Source organism: Zalophus californianus, chromosome 10 (genome assembly GCF_009762305.2).
Source record: "Zalophus californianus isolate mZalCal1 chromosome 10, mZalCal1.pri.v2, whole genome shotgun sequence".
Lineage (NCBI taxonomy): Eukaryota > Metazoa > Chordata > Mammalia > Carnivora > Otariidae > Zalophus > Zalophus californianus.
In genome coordinates this window covers 33,549,090-33,568,254 of record NC_045604.1, presented here as the reverse complement: position 1 = coordinate 33,568,254, position 19,165 = coordinate 33,549,090, and the positions used below count along the sequence as shown (strand labels likewise).

Genomic DNA, 19,165 nt, shown 5'->3' with positions numbered 1-19,165 from the left:
TCATTTTTGATACATACGTTTTTACTTGAAAAAAAATGTACATTTTGTGTCCAGAAAAGCAAAACCATCAGCTACAAGATAATCAATAATTCTACAGTCACAAAGCACTAAATGTGAACAAATTATCCTTTCTAGACATTTATTACCATGAATGATGGTGCAAAAGGGACAGTAGAATTGGTAAGCTGAAGTGATCTGTATTGTATTGAAGGTGGCACATTTTTCTCCCTCTGTCGGGGGAAATTATAGTGGTCACTCCATCGTATGTTTCTTTGCCTTGTCTCTCTGTAGTTCCAGTAGTTCAATCTCCAAAGACAATTTATACAGCTCCATGGCCATTTTCACATCTGCTGGGTTAGGGAGACACTGCATGGCCGTTCTGCCTTTCTGGACATGTTCACAGCCTTCAGGGATCACCTGAAAGATATGAAGGTGCTGGGTGTGGTTGGGTGGCTTCTCTCCAAATCAAGAAGGAGCAGGGTTGGAGGGGTAGGGGACCTCCTGACAATGACAGGACTACAGCTCAAAGCCAAGACCAAGCACAGGACTGCCCGGTGAGCAGGAAAACCAGAAAACACCTTGGGTCCCACCATAGTTCTTCCCAGAGAGATAAGGACCTGTTCTGAGACAGCTTCACGGAGGGCCTCTGTGAGGACAGAGGCTGTTTCTGAGACCATCCAGAAATGGAACACAGTATATTATGTAGTCTAGAAAAAGTCCCAGGTATCTGAGTCCCTCTTTTCCCTAAGGGGCTCGATTATTCCTTGTTCTCCAGTGAGAGAGGAGAGCTTGTCACTCCTACCTGACCACAGTACTTCAAGAAAGAAGAGAATTCCTTTGAAGGACTCAGAAATGACTCCTGACAAGTCAGATCGCACCACTGTGAGCTGGGACAGTGCTTGGGGGGAGGCCCCATTTTTAGGGTTGGCTAGCACAGGAGCTTTTCTTGAATCGTGCAACTTACCCACTCGCACTTGGGCACCCCAGGGTACCAGGTTCTGTCCTCTAAGCAAGTGATATTTTGGGGACCAACCAGTTTATAGTCAGAGTCACACTGGATGGTAAGATTTGCAGTTTGAAGATATTGATCCTTATCCACGGACAGCTTTGCATGGGCTATTTCTGGTTTTGGACACAGAGCTACAATGGAAACACAGTTTTAAGCAATATGTGAATCTAAGGAAAAAGACAGGAAAATAGGCCAGGATTATAAGAATTAACTATCATAGGTGCTGCTAATTGTTTTATCTTTTGTTTTTGTAACAGTAATATTTGTGAGCATTTTGGTTGAGCATTGGCCACAATTATATATCAGACTCAGGCTAAGCATTTTATGTGATTCAGCTTTGTGAGGCAATGACTGTTAGTTATCACTCCCATTTTTCTAGGAGAAATTTGAGATACAGACAGGTGAAGAAACTTGTCCTAGGTCTTCATACTTTTGAAGAACATGATAGGATATAAAAAAGGCATGTGATCCCAGGTTCTTAGCTATCAAAGCAAGTCTCCCACATCTCTTGATCCCAGCCAGACACTAGCTGTGAAATGTTCCCTCCTGCTGATTGGCTCCTGTATGTAATAGAGACTATGGTGGCAAATAATCCCCGGAGTTGCTGATGGCAAAATGCTATTAACCTGTGTGCCTGTAAAAGTCAGACCTGACCTTGACTTGTCCTGTCCCCACAACACAGTAGGAGCCCCCCCATCCCCAGCCTGTAGCATGGGTAGCATGGCGCCTTGCACGAGGCTGTGATGGAAGTATCTACCACTTCGTGAGGTTTGGAATTAGCCCTTGAGAGCCCACATTCATGCTAAAGCAAGCTTGCATGAAAATTTTGCTACAGGCCATAAATGAAATGGGCCACCTGCAGAATTTTTCTGGAAATATACAGGAGAGTGGGCATAGGGGTTGAATTTTATGACTGGGAGAAAGAAGAAGGGAGGTTGATGTTTATGTATTCCCTTTGTACTGTTTGCATCCTGAACATAGTCATGATTTCAAATAAATCAAATCAAATCAAATGCTTCCATGCTTTTGTGACATTTCCACCCACCTGACTGAAAAGGGAGTTGGAGTTACCTTTACATTGAGGGACTGCAGGTGTCCAGTGTGAAGACCTGCAAGAGAGTTTGGACTCTCCAACCAGAGTGTATCCTTTGTCACATTTATATATCACTTCATTTTGTATGAATACACGGAATCTTTCAACTTCTTCATAATATCCGTGGGCAACATCAGGAGGAAAATCACAATCTTGATGGTGAGAGATAAAAGTGAAAGAGCATGAGCTTGTAGAATGTAAAAAAATAACTCATCCCCGAATCTGTGTGTTTTGTAGGAGGCTCCATTCTGTCCTGTCATCTTCTCTGCTCAGAGGATCACTTAGCCAAACCCAAGACCTGGGCTGCCCTCCTGTAAGCCTCAGGCTGAGGAACCATCATGGCCCCATCATTAGACCACTTGGTGGTCATCTCTAATATCTTCAAAAGTATAAGGGGAATGGATAAAATTAATACTTTGTTCAACCCCCACATTGAGTTCTTGGCCTAGGGGGTAAAACCTGTCATATCCCAGAAGTCAAGTAGAAGCCATTGATCCTGCCTATCCCCATCCCCCTTGAAGCAAAGACAGCATATTAAAAAATATTAAAAGGCATATTAAAAAAATTAAAAGTGGCAGGGGAAATGGGGGCATTGCGCCACTCTTACAGAACTAAAGCTGCCTCCCCATTATACTGCCATTTACTTCCCCAGTCTGTCTAAAAGAAAAGTTAGGATTCTGGGGAATGACAGTCGACTATGGAAAATTCAACATTTTAGTTCTCATTTCAGATGTGGTGTCTCTGGTAGAGTAGATTTTTGTATCTTCGGGTAAGTGGGGGCCACTGGTTTAGCAGATGCCTTCTTCTCATCCCTACCACAAAAAAGGGTCAGAAAGTTTGCATAGACACAGAAGGATAAAATCACACATTTGTAGCTTTAGCCCTGCGGTATGATAACCCACTTGCCCCTGTCATAATACAGTCTGATGATACGATGATTATCTGGACACCCACACTGATCCAGTATGTCAATGGCCTCAGGTTAATTCTACTGAATGAGCAAGAAGAAAATAGCATGTTGAGATAGATAGATAGATAGATAGATAGATAGATAGATAGATAGATAGATAGATAGATGATAGATGATAGATAGATAGATAGATAATAAATAGATAGATAATCCATCTGGGTTTCTGGCGCAGATCTCCTAAACCCTTGTAAATTCCTACGTGCCTAGAACACTAAGAACATCTTTTGTTCTACTGAGGCAATTCTCAGTGGCTCCTGGATTAGAGTTGGCCACCAGAAAGATCAAGTCATGATGAAAAACCTAGAAGCTTAGAAATTTTCAGGCCTGCTCTCCTCTTCAAAGAGAGGAGAGAAGTAGGAAACAGTGTTAGTAATTGAGCATGCCTATAGTGAGCAAGCCTTCATAAAATCTCAGTAGTATATTGTTCAGGGAGTTGCCAGGTGGGTGAACACATCCACGTACTGGAGGATGATGTACCCCAAATCCACAGGTACTTGGGACCCTCCCAGACTTCACGTTATATATCTCTTCGTTTGTGTCCTTCATCATATCCTTTAATAAACTGGTATATATAAGTTAGTGTCCCCTGAGTTCTGTGAGCCCTTCTAGCAAATTAATGGAACTCCACAAGGAGATCATGGGAACCTCCAATTTGTAGCTAAGTTGAACAGACTTTGGTAGAAGCCCGAGGACCTACTACCCACAATTGGCATCTAATGTGGGGGGCAGTTTCGTGAGACTGAGCCTTTACCCTGTGGAATCTGCCACTCTCTTCAGGTAGATAGTGCTGGAACTGTGGCAAATTATAGGACACCCAGTTGGTGTTGCAGAGAATTCTTTGTTGGAAGAAGAAAAAGAAAAAAACACACACACACACACATTTGGTCACCTGAAATGTTGTGAGTGTTCCGTGTGAGCAGTAAGAGAGACATACAAGAGAAACGCAGGAAGTGAAGGGGAAGACTGGGTTTTTCCAGTTCCCATACTGACGCTCCAGATATAGAAGGTAAAGATTCAAGGGTTTGCCATATCAATACAATCTTCAGAGGTCCAGGGTTCAGGGCTTGTTAGGCTATCCCATCTAAACTAATGGGACATGCACATCACACCACAAAAAATGATGCAAAACACCAAGTAGAACTTTCTAGACTCTAGAGGCAGTACATTCCATACTTGGGAATACTATTCCAGCTCATATGCTAGGTGACATAAAAGATAGCTGGGTTTGAGTGGGGCCCATGTTGGGAAAAGCCTCGGCAGCAAGTCCAGTTGCAGTGAAATTGTCCTGTTGCTTGAAACTTAGGACGCAGCAGAGCCTAGTATATTGAAGGTGGCTATAGTCAGAAAGCATGCAAGTATCAATGGGACTATCACAGCATATACCCTTGAGATCCTGAGGCAAGGCCATGCACTGCTGCAGAGAATTATGTGCTGTTTGAGATATAACTCTTGACATGTTGTTTGGTCCTGATAGAAACTGTGCCTGATATTGGGTCATGAAGTGAGCATGTGCCAAAAATCATGATCTTGGTCTATCAGAACCAAGTTATAAGGCCAGGCAGGCAACAAACAATTCATTATAAAATGGAAGTCGTCACCTGGGATTGAACATGGGCAGATGACACAAGCAGCCCACACAGATAGGGAGCCTAGATCCTACTTGTGCCCATCCACTGCTGCACAAGTGCCTCTTTAGCTCATGCTTACGGCTATGTGGAGTATCCATTATAACCAACCGACAGAACAGAGGGAAGCCAAGCCTCATTCACAGATGTGTATTTTGGGTATGTGTGTGCAAGTTACAATGAACGGAAGCTGCATTAGAGCCTGATCAGGGAAAGAGAGTAGTAAGGAAAAATCTTAGGTAATCTCGCCATTCACTTTTTTGGAAAAAGAAATGGGCTAAGGATAGATTAAATTAGCCTGGAATGCCCCAAAATGAATGGCTTATTTGTCTGCGTCCTTAAGGACAAAGATTGGAAGATTGGGCCCAAGGAGATCTGCGGTAGGTAGAAGCAGGTGACTGGACGTATGGGAATGACAGGAAGTGCAAAGTTTTTATTTTACGTGTTAACAGCAGCAGAGCATCCCCAGTAGAGTAGGCATTAAAAATCAAATAGAAAACAATGTCTCAGCCAGTTGAAGGCAGCCATCCTCTGTCATTGGCCTGACCAGTGCTGTCACAAGAGGAAGAGGAGCAAAGTGGTGGTATGGATGAAGAACAAGCATGGTAGGCACAACATGGACTCCCACTTACCGAGGCTGTCACTGAATCTTCAAACTGCCAGCCACAATGCTAAGTCCCTAATATGATACCATCCCTTGAGATAACCACAAAGCCACTTGGTAGCAAGTTGACTATATCACATCCCTTCTCCCTGGAAGGGACAAATAAGTATTTTGACAGAAATACACAAGTATTCCAGGTATGGGTTTGCCTTTTCTGCTTGTGGGACTTCAGTCAGCACTGTTAATCTGAAGACTATAGAGTGTTTAAATAATTGGCATAGAATTACACTATGTGCGACTAGAAGACCCACTCATAGCAAAAGAGGTGTGGTACTAAGACCGTGGCCATGGAATGTACCACTCACATTACAGACTGCATCATCCAGAACCTGTAGGCCTGTTTGGACATTGGAATGGCCTGTTAAAGGCACAGCTGAAGTGCCAGTTGAGAGGCAATATTTTACAGTGATAACACTTCACAATATTACTTTACAATATCTTCTGGAACACAGCACTCTGAACCACTTTAGGGCTCCTTTGGGCTCCTTCTTACACACTAGGCAAGAAGAAGCATCACTATCCAGCAGGGGTAATTGTTCTTGGTCATCAATAGATAGGACCACAGAAAAACAATGGGAGAGGTAGGATTGTATTTAGCACTTAAGTGCTCTTGGGGAGGGAGAGGTAGGCATTTCACACTGGGGGATAGTCTGAAGGAGAACTTAGAGACAGCAGAAGGAAGGGAGGAAGTTTGAGGAAGAAAGGAAGCAAGTTGTGAAAGATGGGTTCAAATAGATTTGGGTGGGTCTTGAAATGCAGATTAAGGCATATGGACAGAAAGAAGAGAAGAAAAGACAATAAATACCAAGAAACAGAAGACAATAATTGATAAGTTCAGCTGATCTATTAGATGTGGACTATTTTTACTGATTTCAGAAAAGAAAAGAAAAGCAGGAAGGTCAAGGGAATGGGAATAAACAATGAGGAAGGAAAAGAAAGTTGGACTGGGGGCTGGGCAATGCTTTTTAACAAATTTATCCACTCCAAAAATGATGAAGGGTATACAAATTCTTCCTAATTTGAAACCTTCCCTTAATAATCTCCATCACTTTGATATGAAGAAACATCAAACAAACTGAGGGTTGCTGGAGGGGAGGGCTGTGGGGGGATGGGGTAATTGGGTGATGGGCACTAAAAGGGCACTTGATAGAATGAGCACTGGGTATCATATGCAACTAATGAATCACTAAATTCTACCCCAGAACTAATAATACAGTATATGTTAACTAACCTGAATGTAAATTTAAAAAAAGAAAAGAAAAAATAACATAAAATTCCATAAGCTCTTACCCTCATCACATGATGGTGTTTTGGGATCCCACGTGCCATCTTCTTGGCACCTAGCTTCAAACCGGTATTTCTTATAACACATATAAAAAACTGTGTCTCTGTAGAAATAAGCACAGCTATTCACAGATCTAGTGCTTTTTGAAATGATTTCACCATTCTCCAGGTCTGGTATTGGGCAACACATCTCTGAAAAATAGAAAGTGAGGTGAATCATTAGTAATCACTGCAATGAGGCACCTATGGATAATAAATTCGTTTCTGCTTTCGAAGATTTCACCACTGAAGAGAGATTGGGGTAACAGGAAAAGGACATTCTGGGTCTGCTTTCCCTGTCCCTGATTGTTAAAGTACTCCAACCTAGTCATTTCCCTTCAACTAAATGATTTCATTAGGAGCCTCCAAAATGAGACACTGGATGAAACCTGCATGAAAATGTAAATTTTCAAAAGTATTCAAAAGTAATGACAAATAACATCCATTGCTTATGGTTTCATTAAGGTTACATCATTATTAACCTCTCTGATACCTTACACTTCCTCAGTCACAAAAGGAAAAATGTCCTCAAAAGTTTATATCCACCTGACAGCTAACACAGAGAAATAAATTTAAATTACTGCATATGGCCAGGATCTTTTTTGATGCCACATTTAAGAGAAATAGCGACTCAAATTCTTTCATTTTTAATGCAATAAGAGCTGATAAAAAGAGATTTTTTATTCATTAGTAGAAATAGTTTCAGGTAGAACATATTGATATTGCTTGATGTAAGAGAAAATATCAGAGCAGATTAAAATGCCCTATTCTTCACATCAGGAGCTTGACTAGAACTACAATGGTTTTTTGGGCATACCTAAACACTCTCACCACTCACTTATTTATGAATAACAATAAAAATACCCAACATTCATGTTTCTAAATTATAATATTAATATTTATGTAATACTGTAGAAAATACTTAAATCATAATATTTAAGTCATAAGTCCAAATCCACACTGTATCAGATTTTTTGATAACTAGGATAAATATCATTTCACTTCTGCTTTTTAAATGGTTAAATATATCTTTATTAAATAATTAAATCAATGCCACTATAGTGGGTAACAAAAATATAATTTTAAAGTAGGTTTTTAAATTCCCAACAAACAAAAGTCCAGGGCAAAATGGCTTCACTATTCACAGGTGAATTCTACCAAACATTTAAAGAAGAGTTAATACCTATTCCTCTCAAATTGTTCCAAAAGTAGGAGAGGAAGGAAAACTTCCAAATTTATTCTACAAGGTCAGTACTAGCTTGATACCAAAACCAGACAAAGACCCACACAAAAGAAAACTGTAGGCAGTATTCCTGATGAACAAAGATGCAAAAATCCTCAACCAAATATTAGCTAATTGAATGCAACAATACATTAAAAGGACCATTCAATCAAGTGGGATATTCACCAGGGATGGAAGTACGGTTCAATATTTGCAAATCAGTGAATGTAATACATCAAATTAACAAAAGGAAAAAATTTTAAAAACATATGATCATTTCAAAAGATGCAGAAAAAGCATTTGACAAAATACGCCATCCGTTCATGACAAAATGTCTCAACAAAGTGGGTGTAGAGGAACCATACCTTAACATGATAAAGGCCACATATGAAAAACCCATAGCTAACATCTTATTCAATGGTGAAAAGCTGAAATCTTTTCCTCTAAGATCAGAACCAAAGATGCCCACTTTGCCACTTTTATTCAACATAGTACTCAAAGTCCTAGCTGTAGCAATCAGACAAGAAAAAGAAATAGAAGGGATTCAAACTGGTAAGGAAGAAATAAAACTGTCACTATTTGCAGATGACATGATACTATACATAAAAAACCCTAGTCTCCACCAAAAAACTATTAGAACTAATAAATTCAGAACCACTGCAGGATATACAATTAATATGTAATATTATATAGATTATATATAATATTAATTAATATGTAGAAATCTATTGTATAGATATATACAATATACCTATATCATGTATAGGTAGCAGAAAGAGGAATTAAGAAAAGAACCCCATTTACAATTATACCAAGAAGAATAAAATATAAATTTAACCAAGGAAGTAAAGGACCTCCTCTCTGAAAACTATAAGATATTGATGAAAGAAATTGAAGATGACACAAAAAAAGGAGAGATATACCATGCTCATAGACTGGAAGAATTAATATTATGAAATGTCTATACTACCCAAAACAATCTACATATTTAATGCAATCCCTATCAAAATGCCAATAGCATTTTTCACAGAATTAGAACAAATAATCATGTGGAACCACAAAGACCTCTAATAGCCAAAGCAATCCTTAGAAGAACAAAGCTGGAAGTATCACAATCCCAGATTTTAAGACATACTACAAAGCTATAGTAATTAAAACAGTATGGTACTTGAACAGACATTTTTCCAAAGAAGACATCCAAATGGCCAACAGACACATGAAAAAGTGCTCAACATCGCTTGGCATCAGGGAAATCCAAATCAAAACCTCAGTGAGATATCACCTCACACCAGTCAGAATGGCTAAAATTAACAAGTCAGGAAACGACAGATGTTGGCAAGGATGCAGAGGAAGGGGAACCCTCCCACACTGTTGGTGGGAATGCAAGCTGGTGCAACCACTCTGGAAAACGGTATGGAGGCTCCTCAAAAAGTTGAAAATAGAGCTACCATACGATCCAGCAATTGCACTCCTGGGTATTTACCCCAAAGATACAAATGTAGGGATCCGAAGGGGTATGTGCAACCCGATGTTTATAGCAGCAATGTCCACAATAGCCAAACTGTGGAAAGAGCCAAGATGTCCATCGACAGATGAATGGATAAAGAAGAAGTGGTATATATACACAATGGAATATTATGCAGCCATCAAAAGGAATGAGATCTTGCCATTTGCAACGACGTGGATGGAACTGGAGGGTATTATGCTGAGCGAAATAAGTCAATCAGAGAAAGACATGTATCATATGACCTCACTGATATGAGGAATTCTTAATCTCAGGAAACAAACTGAGGGTTGCTGGAGTGGTGGGGGGTGGGAGGGATGGGGTGGCTGGGTGATAGACATTGGGGAGGGTGTGTGCTATGGTGAGCGCTGTGAATTGTGTGAGACTGTTGAATCACAGATCTGTACTTCTGCAACAAATAATGCAAAATATGTTAAGAAAAAAGAAAAAGAAGAAGATAGCAGGAGGGGAAGAATGAAGGGGGGGAATCGGAGGGGGAGACGAACCATGAGAGACGATGGACTCTGAGAAACGAAGTGAGGGTTCTAGAGGGGAGGGGTGTTGGGGATGGGTTAGCCTGGTGATGGGTATTAAGGAGGGCACGTTCTGCATGGAGCACTGGGAATTATATGCAAACGATGAATCATGGGACACTACATCAAAAACTAATGATGTAATGTATGGTGATTAACATAACATAATAATAAAAATAAACAGTATGGTACTAGCACAAAAATAGATTCAGAGATCAATAGAACAGAATAGTGAGCCCCAAAATAAAGCCATGCTTATATAGTCAAGTAATCTATGACAAAGGAGGCAAGAATATACAATGGGGAAAACACAGTCTTTTCAATAAATGGTACTGAGAAAACTAGACAGCTATGTGCAGAAGAATGAAACTGGACCACTTTCTTACACCATACACAAAAATAAACTCAAAATGGACTAAAATCCTAAATGTGAGACCTGAAGCCATAAAACTCCTAAAAGGAAACATAGGCAGTAATCTCTTGGATGTTAGCATTTTTATGGATCGGTTTCCTCAGGCAAGGGAAGCAAAAGCAAAAATAAACTATTGGGATTACACCAAAATAAAACACTTTTGCACAGTGAAGAAAACCATCAACAAAACAAAAAGGCAACCTACTGAATGGGAGAAGATATCTGTAAACAGTATATTCAACAAAGGGTGAATATCCAAAATATATAAAGAACTTATCAAACTCAACACTGAAAAATCAAGTAATCTGATTAAAGAATGGGCAGAGTACCTGAATAGACTCTTTTCTAAAGAAAACAGACCTGTACCTCTGAAACAAATAATACATTATATGTTAAAAAAAAAAAAGATAGTAGGAAGGGAAAAATGAAGGGGGGTAAATCGGAGGGGGAGATGAACAATGAGAGACTGTGGACTCTGAGAAACAAACTAAGGGTTTTAGGGGGGTGGGGGGATGGGTTAGCCTGGTGATGGGTATTAAGGAGGGCACGTATTGAATGCAGCACTGGGTGTTATACACAAACAATGAATCATGGAACACTACATCAAAAACTATGATGTATGGTGATTAACATAACATAATAAATAAAGAAAGAAAAAAGAAAACATACAGGTGGCCAACAGACACATGAAAAGATGCTCAACATCACTCACCATCAGGGAAATGCAAATCAAAACCACAATGAGATATCACCTCACACCTGTCAAAATGGCTAGTGTCAGAAAGAAGAGAAATAGCACGTGTTGGCAAGGATGCAATAGAAAGGGAATCCTTGTGCTCTACCAGTGGGAATGTAAATTGGTGCATCTAAGATATGTGGTAACCCAAGTGTCCATAGACAGATGAATGGATAAAGAAGATGTGGTGTATGTATGTGTGTGTGTGTATACATACACCCACAATTGAATATTAGTCAGAAAAAATAATGATCTTGCCATTTGTGAGACACATGGATGGGCCCAGAAGGCCCACGATGGCTAAATCAGACAGAGAAAAACAAATACTATATGGTTTCACTTATAAGTGGAATCTAAAAACCAAACCAAACCAAACCAATAAACAAACAAACTTTTAAATGCAGAGAACAAACTGGTGGTTACCAGAGGGAGGAAACTGGAGGATGGATGAAATAGGTGAAGGGGATTAAGAGGTACAAACTTCCAGTTATAAAATAAATAGGTCACAGAGATTAAAAGTACAGCACAGGGAATATAGTCACAATAATGTAATAATATATGGTCGCAGATGGTGACTATACTTCTTGTGGTGGGCACTGAGTAATGCACAGAACTGTTGAATTACATTGTACACCTGAAACTAATATAACATTGTGTGTTGACTATACCTCAATAATAAGACAAAGAAGAAGAGAAAAAGATGGAGAAAAATAGAAGTTGGTTTTTAGATACGTATAAATAAATATTTATATAGAAAGAATTAGTGTATTAATTACAAGTCACTATTTTGTATTCATCAAGGAGAATCCTCAAAGGCTTGTATTTACCAATACTTTGTTATTTAAGTGGTGGCCATCATTGTTAAATATATTTTAATTGGGTAATTTTGTTAAAACTTTTCATTTTACTGCCCCCAAATGAGTCTAAATAACTGTAATTAAACTTGAAGTCTTAACCTTCCAATTGGTTGAACTACCATTTTTCATTACTTGTTCATTTTACACATTTTTCCAATTCCAGTCTGTAGAAAAAAGTTCCCTATACCCTGGGCCTCTGTGTCTTCACCTCTAAAATGGCAAGATTCTGATGTGCGCAAGGAAGCATTTTCTCCCTCTATTGTCAATTCCACTGAAGCCCATAAAACTGCATCTGCCTGTCTCTCAGCTCCTCACATTCTCTCAAAGAGAAAAGACATCTTGAGATTGCAGAAAGTCTCCTTTTTATCCCTCTGAGGCCAGAGTACTGGGTCAGGGGTCAGGGTCTGTCTTCTAGGGGCAGGTCACAAGACCCAGCTCCTGCAGTCCGCAGTCCCTTGGCTCAAAGACATGAGACACAAGTCACTTTGCAGCTGGTTGAGTTCATGACTGTTTCACAGACTTTCCTTCTACTAAGCACCCCAAAGTCGACACTGGGGAGGAAATGGCTGTGACAGAGGTCCGACTCTGGTAAATGTTGAGCCGTATTCTCCATGCTACTTTCACCAGTGATGAGGCTAATACTCAATCTGACTAAGGCTTCACTTCTGTGTCCCTTCCGTGTCCACATCTCATTTGATTTTGAAATGGGATAAGGAAAGTTATAGTCATAGTTTCTCAGCTCCTCCAAGACTTCCATGATCCCTTCTGACAATAATACTTAACTCCTCTGTTGAATTATTATAATCCTAAATTTATCTTGAAAGATAAAACTGCATTCATTTTAAGATTAAAAAAAAAAAGCCTAGCACATGCTGGGTGTCTAATTTACAAAAAGATTTAAAAAGCAGAGACTCACCCTTACATCCTATGTGTGGGGTCCAAGTCAGATTTCTCTGACAAGTCACAGTGGTAGGCCCATCCGAAGCAGGTTCATAGCCAGAATAACACTTGTACCTCAACACAGTTCCAATATTATATAATCGCTCTTTCGTCGGCACGCGGTTGTTGTATGTTTCCCAGTAGGCATTTGGGATGTTCGGTAAGTCAGGACAACTATCTGCTCATAAAGGGAGAACATGGGGAAAAGACACTGGTCCTAGGGATGCAACAGTGATCATCAACAAGCCTGTCCTATCAGAGGATGCCATGCGTTCATTCAGCCAGGAACGGTCTTGCCATGGCTGGTGCATCAGCCACATCAGAAAACAAACTAGCACCAAGTTCTCAATATTATTATTAACATAATTTTTCATGATCCACATGAGTTTATAGTTTCAGAGTGTCAGAATCATAGTTAGTCTGTATAATATTTTTGTGGAAGTTGGAAAAAGGCATTCCTCCCCCCACAGGACCCTTTACTATTTATCTTTCAAGTCAATTATCATAATGTAATGCTTTTGTTAGAACAAAACAAGTTTCCTACCAACTGCAAGAAAATTGTTGAAATAAATACACAAATCCACAATGCCTATAATGTTAATGTCTCCCTTTAGGGTTGAAGTGTCCACAACCTGCACAACTGTATATGGCAGCCTTTTGTGATTATATAAGACCTTGCCTAGTATACAGTAATCTTTCTTTTTTCCAACAACTGGAAAAAATAAAGACAATTATTGAACTAAATTTAAATTTTTACTGCAGTTCAAGTGGGTTTAGGCATACAAATATGCCCCCACCAACATTTCTGGGTAATTTAGATGCCAAACATTGAACTTCCTTCATGGTCCATACTTACTGAGCTCACAAATGGGAGGAGGAGGATCCCAGTCATTATTTTCTCCACAATGGATTAAACTGCTTCCTTTGAGAATAAAACCTTCCTTGCAGTCAAATACCATGGAGTTTTGGTAAGTATAGATGGTTCTAAATCCAGAGATTACGTTTCCATTTTTAACCTCTGGCTTAGGACAGATGATTTCTAAAGAATCACAAGAAAAGACAAGTGAGTTGTAAAAGAGAAATGGCAATAAGGATATTACTTGCTATTGCTAATCCAGTTTCAACTATGACACAAAAGCCTAACACAGTGTACGTCAAGCAGATACAAGGAAAACATTTTAAAGTGAATATAGTTTCAACTTTAAAAAGCCTCAGTTAAGAGGAGGTCCCATCCTATCGGTTCTGTTATGTGATTGTGAGTAACTCCAGCTTACTCAAGCAAAACCAGCCATCTACAACACATCTCTCAATGTCCCCATGATCCCCCCCTGACGGTGGCCTACTTTCCTGCATGATTTCGGTATGGGTCGGGGGCCAATGATGATGATACAGTGGTCAGGAGGAAGAGGCAGCCAGGCATCAGAGCTCTGTCCTCTCCCAAAGAACGAACTGCCCCCACCACCCCAACCCCACAGCAGTCAGTCATCCCGCCCCCATGTCAGTCCTGTCACCTTGATGACTCATGGCTATGGCTGAAGCTACCTTCGCCACTTGGCTGGTTGGTTGCAACAGGTGCCTATGGGTTGAGTTTTGTCCCACTTCCTTTGTTGTCCCTTCTGGAGCTAGACTTGTGTTTCTGAAATGCAACACTTTTACTTCCCTGGTTAAAGCTTTTCAATGTTTCCCTTTCACCTTTGCTCTGAACTCCTCAGAGGGACACATGAGGCCCTCCGTAACCTCGCTCTGCTGACTTTCTGTCCTCAGTCTCTGCCATTTCCACCTCTTGCTGTCTGGACTCCTGGCATTTTGAATTGCTTGTGGTATCATGCTTTTTCATCCCCTGATTTGACTGTGTTCTATGGTGAGTCAGAATACTAAGTGATACGGTGTAGGCACTTAGTCACAAAGGAAGGTCCCTCAGATTAGCCAACTAAAAATACACAGTAGATTTTCTGATTTTTGTTTTGTTTTTTTTTTTTTTTTTTTTTTTTTTTTTTTTTTGCTCTGTCCTGTAGGCACTTGGGGTGAACGTTGTAAGTGCTAACCAATATTTCCACTTGCTCTCCCTGAACAGACAAAAGGCAATATTCCTCAGTTCCCTCAAGGTAGGGTCCACATTATTAGATTGGGACAAAAGGCTGTAAAGCAACATGTGGTCACTTCAGACCGAAGCTCTTTTCAAAAATCAGGGCATAATTTGCTTTTCTCTCTTCACCTACTGAACAGAGTTTGAAAGGACATTTTGATGTAGAAGTACTACAAGATCAAAGCAACCCAGACTGCTAGGCTTATTGCTAAATTTACACCTAGACTACAGTTGCCCTAGAGTCCCCTGGACTTACAGCAGACTCTGTATGAATGAACATCAACTTTTACTTCACAAAGCCAATGAGATATCGGTGCTGTTTGTTACTGCACACTGGGCCATCATACATAAATATTGGTTGAGCAAATAAATGACTGCATTGTTACAGTGGTTGGTCTTGGAATCATTCCCGTTCCCCCAACAAATTCACCTACCTTTTTCTTTTAAACAAACCATTCAAACCAAAATTCATCACTGTGACTTACTTTTACAAGTAGGAGGACTTGGGTTCCAGACACCTATTGTCTTATTTTCCACTGTGCAAGAAATGGAGGCTTTGCCTATCATTGAGAAGTTGGGGTCACATTTGTAGGTGACAGAAGAGCCATATGTGTAGAAATCTTCATCTCCACCGCTGTGCCTCCCATTGCTGATGTCTGGAGGAGGCTTGCATTTAGCAACTGGGAGTGAGTGAAGAAAAAGAAATAATCAGGGAAGGTACCTTTGCAAATCTAGCATTCATGATGCATATTCTAATGGAGGGTACAAGAAGCAGCAAAGCTGCACAAGAGTTTTATTTTCTAGCATGGTTTAGGTTTGCCATCAAGCCAGAAAAAAGTCTTTACTTACTTATACATTGTGGGAGAGGATCACTCCAATCAACTCCTTTATCTTGGATCTCACAATAACTAGTGGCTGGGCCAATTAAAATATATCTGAATGAGATAGGAATCAAAGAGTTTAATGAAATTCTTCTTACCTTAAATTAAGCTGGATAAAGGGGTCTGAACAAATAAACTGGTTACTCAATAGTAAAAATGAAGAAATAATGTTTTCCAGATAACACTTCCCATTGAGCCTTCCATTCAGTAAAACTTTCATCACTGCAAAGAGATGTGTGTGTTTGTTCATTCGTTCTTTTATTCTGGACTCTATTATTGGGCATCAACTATACGGGGCATGGCATTCATCCAGAGCCCAACCAGGACAATGTAGGGTAAAAGACTCATTTGAGTGTGTTCTGCAATTTTGTCTAGATGACAGTATCAGCCAGGTTACTGGCCCCAAACTCTCAGGCCTCTGATATGCAGCCCCCTTCTGACTTTTAGGTGCTTACCCTCTCCAATACACCATTAACTTCCCCGTTCACGATCCCCATTTTTTATGGCTCTTGACAAATTCTAAGCTTTCTTTAGTTTGTCTTACTGCCCTCTGGGTATTATGGTAACAGAAAGAAAAAGCATTGTTATTATGTCTTAAAACGGTACTATCATCAAGGAATAAATGTACACTGTGGTTGAACACTAATGGAAATGTTAGCTTTGGCAAACTAGAACCCCTGGGACTTATTTAATACTAGCTCAAAGAAAAATGAATCTTTTAATAAGATAAAAGACAAGGAGAATTAAACATTTCTTTATTTTGAAATTTCTAGGAAATGTAAGTTTCCTAAGCTACCCAGGAAACAAAGGGGAAAATATGGTTTCCAGTTATTCCAGTAGGAACCCTTTAGCATTCCAACGGCACCTCCCTTCTGAATCTTCGTGCTTTCCATCTCAGGAGCCATATGCCATAAGGGATAAATAAGGATACATGTGCGAAAATCAAACAAAAGGAAACATTAGAGGAAAATGTTAAACACAGGGGACAAGCAAAGGAGAATCAACACATACTTAGTTGGAGAACCTGAAGAAGGAACACAAAACAGAACAAAATAGCTATTTTAAAATGTATTTCAGGGTGCCTGGGTGGCTCAGTCGTTAAGCGTCTGCCTTCGGCTCAGGTCATGATCCCGAGGTCCTGGAATCGAGCCCCGCATCGGGCTCCCTGCTCAGCGGGAAGCCTGCTTCTCCCTCTCCCGCTCTCTCTGCTTGTGTTCCCTCTCTCACTGTGTCTCCCTCTCTCTCTGTCAAATAAATAAATAAAATCTTTAAAAAAAAAATAAAATAAAATGTATTTCAAATAAGTATTGCAGAAATAAAATAATACTTAATCTACATTTTAAAAGAGCAGCACATAGCAACAAAATGTTGAAGTAAATGGTCTGTAACAAAACAACTAAGAGTAAAATTACTAAAGATTATTTTGAGTTAAAGGCACTTGAAATAGACAAAGGAAGGCATTCTGACTTCTCTTTTCTTCCTGAAAGCAGGAGATAAAACTCATGTGAAAGATGTTTTCCCCACAACAGGAGAAAAAGAATAATCTTATCACCAGAGATGGGGAGGTGAAGCCAGGAGAGATCTGTACAAACAGACCTTGTCAAAATAACTCTTATCTTCCTGCAACCTTCCATAGATTTTTTTTTTAATTTTTTTATTGTTATATTAATCACCATATATTACATCATTAGTTTTTGGTGCAGTGTTCCATGATTCATTGTTTGTGCATAACACCCAGTGCTCCATGCAGAACGTGCCCTCCTCAATACCCATCACCAGGCTAACCCATCCCCCTACCCCCCTCCCCTCTAGAACCCTCAGTTTGTTTTTCAGAGTCCATCATCTCTCATGGTTCGTCTCCCCCTCTGACATACTCCCCTTTTCTTCCTCTCCTGTTATCTTCTTCTTTTTCTTTTTTCTTAAAATATGTTGCATTATTTGTTTCAGAAGTACAGAACTGTGATTCAACAGTCTTGCAAAATTCACAGTGCTCACCGTAGCACATACCCTCCCCAATGTCTATCACCCAGCCACCCCATCCCTCCCACCCCCAACCACTCCAGTAACACTCAGTTTGTTTCCTGAGATTAAGAATTCCTCATATCAGTGAGGTCATGTGATACATGTCTTTCTCTGATTGACTTATTTCACTCAGCATAACACCCTCCAGTTCCATCCACGTCGTTGCAAATGGCAAGATCTCATTCCTTTTGATGGCTGAATAATATTCCATTGTGTATATATACCACTCTTCTTTAGCCATTCATCTGTCGATGGGCATCTTGGCTCTTTCCACAGTTTGGCTATGGTGGACATTGCTGCTATAAACATTGGGGTACACGTACCCCTTCGGGTCCCTACATTTGTATCTTTGTGGTAAATACCCAGTAGTGCAATTGCTGGATCGAACGGTAGCTCTAATTTCAACTGTTTGAGGAACCTCCATACTGTTTTCCAGAGGGGTTGCACCAGCTTGCATTTCCACCAACAGTGTGGGAGGGTTCCCCTTTCTCCACATCCCGCCAACATCTGTCGTTCCCTGACTTGTTAATTTTAGCCATTCTGACGGGTGTGAGGTGGTATCTCATTGAGGTTTTGATTTGGATTTCCCTGATGCCGAGCGATGTTGAGCACTTTTTCATGTGCCTGTTGGCCATTTGGATGTCTTCTTTGGAGAAATGTCTGTTCATGTCTTCTGCCCATTTCTTGATTGGATTCTTTGTTCTTTGGGTGTTGAGTTTGATAAGTTCTTTATAGATTTTGGATACTAGCCCTTTATCTGATATGTCATTTGCAAATATTTTCTCCCATTCTGTCGGTTGTCTTTTGGTTTTGTGGACTGTTTCTTTTGCTGTGCAAAAGCTTTTTGTCTTGATGAAATCCCAATAGTTCATTTTTGCTCTGGCTTCCCGTGCCTTTGGCGATGTTTCTAGGAAGAAGTTGCTGCGGCTAAGGTCGAAAAGGTTGCTACCTGTGTTCTCCTTTAGGATTTTGATGGACTCCTGTCTCACGTTTAGGTCTTTCAACCATTTGGAGTCTATTTTTGTGTGTGGTGTAAGGAAATGGTCCAGTTTCATTCTTCTGCATGTGGCTGTCCAATTTTCCCAACACCATTTGTTGAAGAGACTGTCTCTTTTCCATTGGACATTCTTTCCTGCTTTGTCAAAGATAAGTTGACCATAGAGTTGAGGGTCCATTTCTGGGCTCTCGATTCTGTTCCATTGATCGATGTGTCTGTTTTTGTGCCAGTACCATACTGTCTTGATGATGACAGCTTTGTAATAGAGCTGGAAGTCCGGAATTGTGATGCC

The 19,165-nt window shown here is 40.1% G+C and overlaps 1 protein-coding gene across 2 annotated transcripts in view; it reads right to left on the bottom strand.

Moving 5' to 3' along the window:
• Positions 1 to 19,165, bottom strand: part of C4BPA (complement component 4 binding protein alpha) — a 42,701-nt gene continuing 23,536 nt past the window's right edge. For both annotated transcript variants that reach the window (XM_027613986.2, XM_027613987.2), the window contains 8 exons: positions 15,823 to 15,908; positions 15,459 to 15,653; positions 13,744 to 13,926; positions 12,865 to 13,065; positions 6,652 to 6,837; positions 2,081 to 2,254; positions 965 to 1,140; positions 1 to 417 (listed from right to left, as the gene is read on the bottom strand). In XM_027613986.2, coding sequence (XP_027469787.1) covers positions 253 to 417; positions 965 to 1,140; positions 2,081 to 2,254; positions 6,652 to 6,837; positions 12,865 to 13,065; positions 13,744 to 13,926; positions 15,459 to 15,653; positions 15,823 to 15,908 — 1,366 coding nt within the window. In that variant the 3' untranslated portion in view covers positions 1 to 252. The remainder of the gene's footprint in view (positions 418 to 964; positions 1,141 to 2,080; positions 2,255 to 6,651; positions 6,838 to 12,864; positions 13,066 to 13,743; positions 13,927 to 15,458; positions 15,654 to 15,822; positions 15,909 to 19,165) is intronic.